Source organism: Gekko japonicus, unplaced genomic scaffold (assembly GCF_001447785.1).
Source record: "Gekko japonicus isolate JY-2015 unplaced genomic scaffold, Gekko_japonicus_V1.1 scaffold670, whole genome shotgun sequence".
Lineage (NCBI taxonomy): Eukaryota > Metazoa > Chordata > Lepidosauria > Squamata > Gekkonidae > Gekko > Gekko japonicus.
The window spans coordinates 329432-338545 of NW_015167557.1; the positions used below are offsets into that span (position 1 = coordinate 329432).

A 9114-nucleotide genomic window follows, 5' to 3' on the forward strand; every position below is an offset into this window, starting at 1 on the left:
TCGTATCCTTCAGCAGAACGTGTGAAGTGGAAGTTTCCAGGAAGGTGTTTCTATGCAGGTGATATCAACCATTGCCGTTTTCCATGTTCACCGAACGTTTGTCATGGTTCAAGTGGTAGCTTAGGATCCGGAAGACCCGGGTTCAGATCCCCACTCCGCGTGGAAGTTCACTGGGAGAGCCTGGGGCCAGTCACTCTCTCTCAGCGTAACCCACCTCACAATGTTGATGCTGCAAGGATAAAAGAGAGGGAAGGAGAACAGTAGGAGCAGTTCTGGGCCTCCTCTGGGCCTCTTGGGGACGACCAACAGCAGAGCACAAATATCTAAGAGCAGGGCTATTTTGGGGCAGGAACGCACAGGAACGGAGTTCCGGCTGGCTCCCAAGTTGGCCACGCCCAGCAGGAACTCATTAGCATAATAGGCCACACCCAACAGCAGGAACTCATTAGGATTGGCTACATTAGGGGTGTGTGGCCTAACATGCAAAGGAGTTCCTGCTACACAAAAAGCCCTGGGTTTTGACAACAAACAAGGTAAACAGAATAACAAGCAAAAGGTGGGTATGGCTGGATAACCACACTTCTGGTAACATGGGGGAGTAGCCTAATATGCCAATGAGCTGTGCTATCAGGGGTGTGGCTTAATATGCTAATAAGTTTCTGCTATTGGGTGTGGCCTATTGTGCTAATGAGTTCCTGCTATGCTTTTTCTACAAAAAAAGCCCTGTCTGAGAGTCAATTTTGTCATGAGCCTTTGTGAGAAAAGCGAACTCCAAATGGCCTGAGAAACATTCACAACATTATTTGATGTAGATTGTCCGGGCTGCATGGCCGTGGTCTTGGCATTGTAGGACCTGACATTTCGCCAGCAGCTGTGACTGGCATCCTCAGAGGTATAACACTGCTGGCAAAACGTCAGGTCCTACAATGCCAAGACCACGGCCGTACAGCCCGGGAAATCCAAAACAACGAATGAACTCTGGCTGTGAAAAGCTTCCACAACATATTCACAACATTTCTCGGATAAGATAGAAGGAACATAAGAACATACGAGAAGCCAGTGTTGGATCAGGCCAGTGGCCCATCCAGTCAAACGCTCTGTCACACAGTGGCCAAAAACACCAGGTGATTTGATTGATTTGATTTATTAAATGTTTACCCCGCCCTCCGGGTGGAGGCCATCAGGAGGTCCATCAGTGGGGCCAGGACACTCGAAGCCCCCCCCCCCAGCACCAGGGCTGGCTCACCCACTAGGCAAACCAGGCATTCGCCTAGAGCGCCGGGCCCTGGATGGGGCGCCGAGCAGTGCCTCCCCCCTCCTCCCCTCTTTGGTGGCAGCGGGGGTGGGGGGAGAGAGGTGGTGGTGGCAGCAGCAAAAGGGTGGCTGGCTCCAGAGATCTCCAGGCCCCACCGGGAGGTTGGCATCTGTGCCACAAGGCAGCCTCACCTAGGGCGCAGAAAGGCCCTGCCCAGCACCAAGAAGACAGAGCATCACTTGACCCAGAGAGTGCCTATCTATACCTTGTGGCTAATAGCCCCTGATAGACCTCTGCGCCATATGTTTATCCAATTCCCTCTTGAAGCAGTCCATGCTTGCAGCTGCCACCACTTCCTGTGGCAGGGAATTCCACGTGCTAAGCGCTCTTTGGCTGAAGAAGCACTTCCTTTTATCCCTTCTAACCCGACCGCTCAGCAATTGCAAAGAGAGCCGGCGAGTTCTGGTGTTGTGACTGTTGGAAGCCCCCCCAGTGGGGGGGGGGGCTCCAGCCGAGGGCCTCTGGGGGGAGGCAGGCAGGCAGGCAGGCAGGCTGGCTGGAGACTCGACAACTCGCCGGCGGCCGGAGGGGAGAGCAGCGCCACGCCGGGCCGGGCCGCGGGGGCCGCCATGAGGGCCGGGTGGCTGGGCTGCGTCCTGCTGGGCTGGTGCTTGGCGTGGCGCGGGGGCCAGGCGCAGAGGGCGGCCGGCGGGGGCGGGGGCGAGTACTGCCACGGCTGGGTGGACGCGCAGGGCCGGGACTACGAGGGCTTCGCCTGCCCGGAGCGCTTCGACACCCCCGACGCCACCATCTGCTGCGGCTCGTGCGCCCTGCGCTACTGCTGCGCCGCCGCCGAGGCGCGCCTGGAGCAAGGCGGCTGCACCAACGACCCCGAGCCCGACCAGCCGCCCGCCAGCGCCCGTGAGTGGGGGTCCGGGTGGGGTGGGGGGCTGGCGCGCACCGGTGGCGCCCGGCTCAGGGCCTTGGGCTCCGCGGAGTTCGACCGGAGGGACTCTGCACAGGACCCAGGCTCCCTCTAAGCTGCGGAGTCCTGTGAGCAAAAATCCTGCTTTGTGAGCGACTGGCATTAAAGTTGTGAGCGAGGGATCTGGCTGCTGCATAAATCAGTTTGCTCCGGAGCAGTGTTCCCCCTAATCTGTGGAGTCCTGTGAACAAAGATTCTACTTTGTGAGCTGCTGGCATTAAAGTTGTGAGCGAGGGATTTGGCTGCTGCATAAATCAGTTTGCTCCGGAGCCATCCTTCCTGAGCTAAGACAAAAATCTGTGAGCTGGAGGCTAAAAAACGGTGAGCTGGCTCACACTCACTCAGCTTAGAGGGAACACTGCTCTGGAGCCCTCCTTCCTGAGCTAAAACGAAAATCTGTGAGCCGGAGGCTAAAAAACTGTGAGCTGGCTCACACTCACTCAGCTTAGAGGGAACACTGCACAGGACGGCACTGCGAGGGAGAGGGGCCGCGGGGGGGGGGGTCGAGTTCTTAGGTGTCCTTTTGCCCCCCCTCCCCCCCAGCTGCTCTCCTTCGGCGCCTGGTCCCTTTGGGGGACTCCCGGGTGGCCCGGGGGGAGGGACCTCCGACGTGCAGACTCGGTGCAAAGCATCGCCCAGGCCGCGCGACACGTGCAGCCTGCAGGGGGATCGGGGGCGCCCTCTGAGGCCAGCCGCTCTCCCTGCCCAGGGGGTGCGCGGAGTTTTGCAGCCCGCCGTTTCCCGGGCCCCATGGCTGGTCTTGCCTCCTCCCCGTAGACGAGAGGAAAGACGTGCAGGGGGACTTGGAGATTCTCTCCATTCTAAAGCCAGCCAGTCCTTCAACCGGGAATGGGACGGTATTGCTAAGGAAGCGTGCCAGGGCGGGATTCTGACGTGCGAGCGGACGTCTTAACGCGCAACCACGGTCCTTTCTCTCCTTTCCCAGAAAAAGGGGAACAGTTTGTCCCGTCTAGAGTTTTGGAAATGAGAGTCACGGACGAGGTGGTCTTCGTCAAAGGATGTGGCGGCTTATGGAAGGGGTGCCCGCATGGGACCGTTTAAAAAACGGTACAGCAAAAAAGGGAAAAGGGTGGGGTGGGGTGGGTTCGGACCGGTTGCGTTAACAGGGTTTCCCGACCCGGTCGAAGACGTCGGGGTCACGCCAGACCCGGTTGTCGCTCTGTTTGTCCACGTATCAAGTGATTAGAACAGCACTCGGTTCGCCAGCTAAGCAGGAGGGTCCGCAGAAATGGGCCAGTCCGGAAAGCCTTTTGTCCCGTCGGCCACTTCCATGCTGTAAATCCAAAACACGCTCTCTAGGGGGAAGTTCCATTCACTTCAGCGGGAGCTTTTTCTGAGCATGTTTGGTCCAGTGTTCCCTCTAAGCTGAGTGAGTGTGAGCTAGCTCACAGTTTTTTGGCCTCCGGCTCACACATTTCTGTCTTAGCTCAGGAAGGATGGCGGCAAGGCAAACCAATTTATGCAGTAGATAAATTGCTCGCTCATAACTTTAATGCCAGTAGCTCACAAAGCAGATTTTTTTGCTCACAAGCAGTGTTCCCGCTAAGCTGAGTTAGTGTGAGCTAGCTCACAGTTTTTTAGCCTCTCCAGAGCAAACTAATTTATCCAGTATCCAAATCGCTTGCTCACAACTTTAAAGCCAGTAGCTCACAAAGTAGTTTTGCTCACAAGACTCCACAGCTTAGAGGGAACATTGGTTTGGTCTCTCGGGGGTCCTGATGGTGCAGATGAAGCCCCGCAGAGCTCTTGAGCTGTGTTTGGGAGGAGGCTCTTGACTACCTTCCAAAGGGGGGGGGGCATCTTCCAGATACAGTATTGCTGCTCAGGCTCTAGCACATGGCCAGTATTTATGTTTCCTGTCAACTCTTCTTTTAATGTGGCAGTTGTGTGACTCAAACGCAATCTGAAACTACATCACACAAGTGAATTTGTTCAGGTCTAGCAGGATTCAGATGATGTCATCAGTTTGTAGCATTCCACTATTTTCCATGCTATTTTTTTAACCAGACTTGATTTTTGAAGCTTTTTTAAAGCTTAAAATGCAATAGCAGAGCCAGGCTGTTTCATGTGGACTGTGGGAAAACTACTGATGTTTCCCAGGGATCCGGGCCCTTTAAAAGGTGACCCCTTCACTTTCCACGTGAATTAACTACCTGTTCTGGGTGCAGGTTCTCTGTGGTGCTTAAGTTCTGTTTTGCTTTTTTTTAGTCTCCAGTTTCCACAGTTTTGTTTTAATTTTTAATGGTTATTTTTAATCCAACTATTACAGTTTTAATAAAATATTACTGATAGGTTTACTGTTTTTTTTTTAAAAAGCACTACTTAAACCCCCCCCCAAAGGAAAAAGAGATTATCATTATTAACGGAGAGAATAGGAAGCAGTCAATTAGACTGGAAACAAAGGAACCAAAGGAAAAATGCAGGGAGAAGGAAGACATTTGCTGATGGGAAGTTATTTCTGAGAAAATGCATAATGGGATTGTGCCCGAGGGAAGGATGTTTTTTTAAAAATGTAGACTGTAGCACATTAAGTTCTCTTGGAAGACCCAGTTTTAGTTCTGCTTGCAGCTGAATGTAAAAAAAAGGGATCCTTCAGCAGTGCAAAAAGGTGGTGGTGTGGAACCACTCCATATTGGTCCATTACAGGGAAAAAATCCTTACCGTAATAGTAATGCACTACATTTTCTGGGGTCTGGTTACAATCCCAGAGTGGTGAGGTATACTTCTGAGTGCCACAGAAATGTTCTTTGGGTTCCCTGTAGGCCCCCCCCCCAAAAAAAACCCCAACAGATGAGGAAAGTAGGGGAAAGAAGAAACAAGAAAAAAAAATATTGCTGGTAAATGGCATGGTAGAGTCTGCAACATGATAGTCTTAAAAAGGGAATTCAGGGAATACTGTATAGACTAATTAGGTTACAATCGAGCCCACTGTCAAACACTGATGGAAGCGTAAGGACCTATGGTAAAAGGGAAAACTTGCAAAGAAGTCTGAGAATGAATTTAACCACTTGGGAATTTTGTTCTATACCCAGGACATAAAGAGCTTAACCAGCCTCAGCTAAGCCTCAGTGACCGCGTAAGAATTTGTGCTTGTCTTTAGTCCTTCCTGAATTAGACAGAGGATCTTATCTTAATTGTATAAATGATTTACTCATGTGAATTGGTGTTAATCTTTACGTAATAATCAATTGTCAAATTCATCCTTGCATTTTGAAGAAAATTATAAATAATACTTTCGGGGTTTTTTCCCACAATTTCATGACGTTTTGTTGTTTCCCCCCCCCTCTCTGCTCAGAACCAGTCTACGTGCCTTTTCTTATCGTTGGATCAATATTTATTGCCTTCATTTTTGTGGGCTCCCTGGTCGCAGTTTATTGCTGTACATGCCTAAGGCCTAAGCAAACTTCGCAGCAGCCCACCCGATTCTCTCTCCAGAGCTACCAGATGGAGACTTTACCGATGATCCTGACCTCCATGAGCTTAAGGACTCCATCGCGACAATCCAGTACAGCAACTAGCTCAAGTTCTACTGGGGGCTCCATCCGCAGGTTTTCATTTGCCAGGCCGGAGTCCGGGTGCATCATGGCCTCTTCGCCGCCTCCTTATTCATCCGGCTGTTTACAAATGGGCCACTCCGTCCACCTCTCTCAGCCTTCTGGATTTTTGGTGTCAGCCCCGTATTTTTCCTACCCTCTCCACTCCGAATCGCCTACACCTGGAAAAAATGTTCCTGATTTTAGTCCGAGCTGAAAGGAGTTTTTAAAAAACAGCACACTGAGCTTACAGCGAAGCACAATAAATTCTTGCTTTGTTTTCAGAGATGTGCTCTGTGGACATGGGATTCAAAGCTATGTGAATGGGTGAGTTGCCCTTTTAAAAGTGCATATAGTTGTAAAATAAATGTTCTGAATTGCAACATCATTTCCACGTGGGTCGTAGCTGACAGTATGTTGCAAACATATGTAAAGATATATTTTTAACCTGAGCAGAGTATCCTGCAGATACAAGTAGAATGAAGCACTTGGAGAATTTTAGAGTACAACTAATTATTGGCCATGGCACAGTCTAGCCAAAGTTAAGCACTTTTAAAGGTTCCAATCCTTTGGCACTTACTTCTGAGTAAACATACTGAAGTTTGAACCGCATGCCTTACTGATTTTAATATTTATTTTTCTCCAGTTTAATTCAGTGTGCTGAACCCTGGCTGGATCTTCTCCTAAGTTTTATTCCTCATTAACTCATTAAAAAAAAGGGGGGGGGAGTTACTACCCACAAGCAATCGGAATGAGAATTAGTACCACTAATCATAAAGGTAATTATTTTATAAATTAAGAGACTGGAACATTAAAATTCCAAGCTATATCATGAAATTAATCAGTATCTCCTAGAACTTTAAAAGGGTATACGATGACACAAGCAGCCCGCTCAGAAAACGTCTTGTGCCAGCATGTGAGGATTGAAAAGGACCCCCAAAATATGACATGACTGGTTTTACAGGCAGACGTGTAGAACTGAAAGTCCAGCAATATTGTAAAGGCACAGAGCAGGATTCCAGTACAGAATTCCATCTGTAGTCTGGGGTCTTACAGTCCAGAGATAAAATGGAATTTAGATAGTATACAATAATTTCACAGACTGCCAGTTTAAAATGTTAAAAATAGAATTAGCCTTAAGTATTTTCTCGAGGATGTATTTATTGTGAATGTTTGGGAAAACACACGCTGGACAATGTGGTCTTAAAAGTTCTATTTGTAAAATTAGTACTATATAATTTTTTTTAAAAAAAACCCACTAATTTAAAATGTATTGACAAGATTAACACGATTTAGTAGTCACATGGTTCTTTACCCAATAAAATCTGAGGATGAAATATTTTTGTCGTCAAATGTGTTTCTTTTTTATCAATAAAAATGTAATTTACTTCAGTGTCATCTGTAAATTTATGAGTTGTCATCTGTAAGGAATGCTGAACTTACCTCACCACGGAGACACAGTAATGCATATGAAAACTTTTTGTCAGAAAATAAAGTTTAAGTATGTGACGCATTGGTAGTCTACTTTTAAGAAGCTTAAAGAATCAGTGTGGTGTAGTCATTAGATTGGGATCCGGGAAGACCCAGGTTCGAATCTGCTTAGTCATGTCACCCCAAGCTTAACCTATCTTCACAGGGTTATTGGGAGTAAAAAATGAGGTAGCATAGAATGATGTGTACTGCCTTGGGTTGTGATCACACAACCTAAATAACATACATTCAAACCACTTTCCAAGTGGATTTTACTGTGTGAACTGGCAAAATCCGGTTGGATAGTGCATTGAAAGTAGATTGTTTAGTGTGTGTGGTCGCAGTATTGACATCTTTCGCCGAAGGGTGTGGTAAAAGCATATGGAGAGAACTTCTGTTAAAATAAACATGACCCTTCTGCAAATTGAGGCAGCAGTGCCACGCCTATTTACTTGAGAGTAAGCCCTAGTGAGCAACGGTGTAGACTTTCCAATTTCCCGGGGGGGGCTGGGGCTGGGCCAGAGGCATTGCTGTGCTAGGAGCAAGGGTGGCTCCCAGGGGAGGCTGAGCACTTTCCTGAAAATTTCGGCGGGGGCTGAAGCCCCGCCGCCCCCACGAAGATTACGCCTATGCTAGTGAGTTCAGTAGTATTTCTGATACAGACGTACAGGTTTGAAACATGTTTCTCATTCTTAATCCTATAATGTTAGCAAGAAAAGAGGTGAATGCACATTTTTGAGTAGACAACTTATTTTCTGTGGATTCTTGGTTCTGAAATGCAAAACCAAATATTATTATTCTATAAAAAAAGATATGTCAAAAACAACCTTGAAACAGTCTGGTACTTCCACAATCTTGGATGACAACAGGAGTCTCAAGGAAAAGGGTGTTGTTTTAATCCAGATAAATGCTTGCCTGAGAGAACTTCCCAACCTCCCCCCCCTTTCCTGGTGTGCCTTCAGGAAAGCTGCCTGGGACTTGGCAGAATGGCCTGGATGCTCCTGGGAGAGCAGCAGTGGTGAATGGAAACATGAACAGAAGTACCTCCGGGCCCAGGTCTATGTTGATGGATTGTTTTAGCTTGTAAAATGCTGATGGGTTTTTGTAGCTAACCTAGTATGCAGGCTTAATCAGGATTTAATATGACCCAAGGTCCCTTTTCCAGTGCCTGTTCTCCAAGCAAAGGAAAGGTCCATTATCACTGAGGAAGGACTTTGGTCTTGCATACGAAGGACCAGGCAGAGAGCTTCAGTGTGAATTCTACGCAGGCCTGTGGTTTTGCTCCTCTTCTAAAAAAGCGTTGATGGTCTTAACTGCTTAATGCTAATAATTACACCAACGAACCATTTTCAGACTAGACTGGGCTGAAGGCTACGCTAGCATGCCATTACTATTTGTCTTTTAACTTTGCCTTGCAAGACTGTCTTGCTGGCTTTGCAAGCGCATTAATTTCAGGATGAATGGTTTGCCAGGCTGCAGTCAGGAAACCCTCACCTGAGTCACTCACTGAGTTATCCTGGGAACAGGCCAAGAGGTCAAGCTCGAAGACTGTAGATTAAATGTTAAAATTATTTTTCTTAAATGTTATGTGCTGATGGATTGCCTGCATGAAACTTTGGCAGTATTAGTGTAACGTATTTTATAAGAAAAATAAATTGTAACTGACAAAAATGCATGTCTGAGCTTACATTACTACCCTGGGTATTCCACTCTAGAATTTGACTTCTAAATATTGAAGAGGAGAGGAAGAAAAGTCAGAGCCTAAGAATGTTGCTGCACCTTACAAAACCTAGCAAGCCTACGAAAGTTAAATGAGATCTGTAGAACAGATTCTTTAACAAGATGGAAAT

General features: G+C 47.8%; 1 protein-coding gene across 1 annotated transcript; it reads left to right on the forward strand.

Annotated features, from left to right (window-relative positions):
* The first annotated feature begins 1884 nt into the window (after window positions 1–1884).
* SHISA3 (shisa family member 3) lies at window positions 1885–6025 on the forward strand. Its single transcript, XM_015413735.1, has 2 exons — window positions 1885–2176; window positions 5557–6025. The coding sequence occupies exons 1-2, from the start codon at window positions 1885–1887 to the stop codon at window positions 6009–6011; spliced, it is 747 nt and encodes a 248-aa protein (XP_015269221.1). The 3' UTR covers window positions 6012–6025.
* The last annotated feature ends 3089 nt before the right edge of the window (window positions 6026–9114 follow it).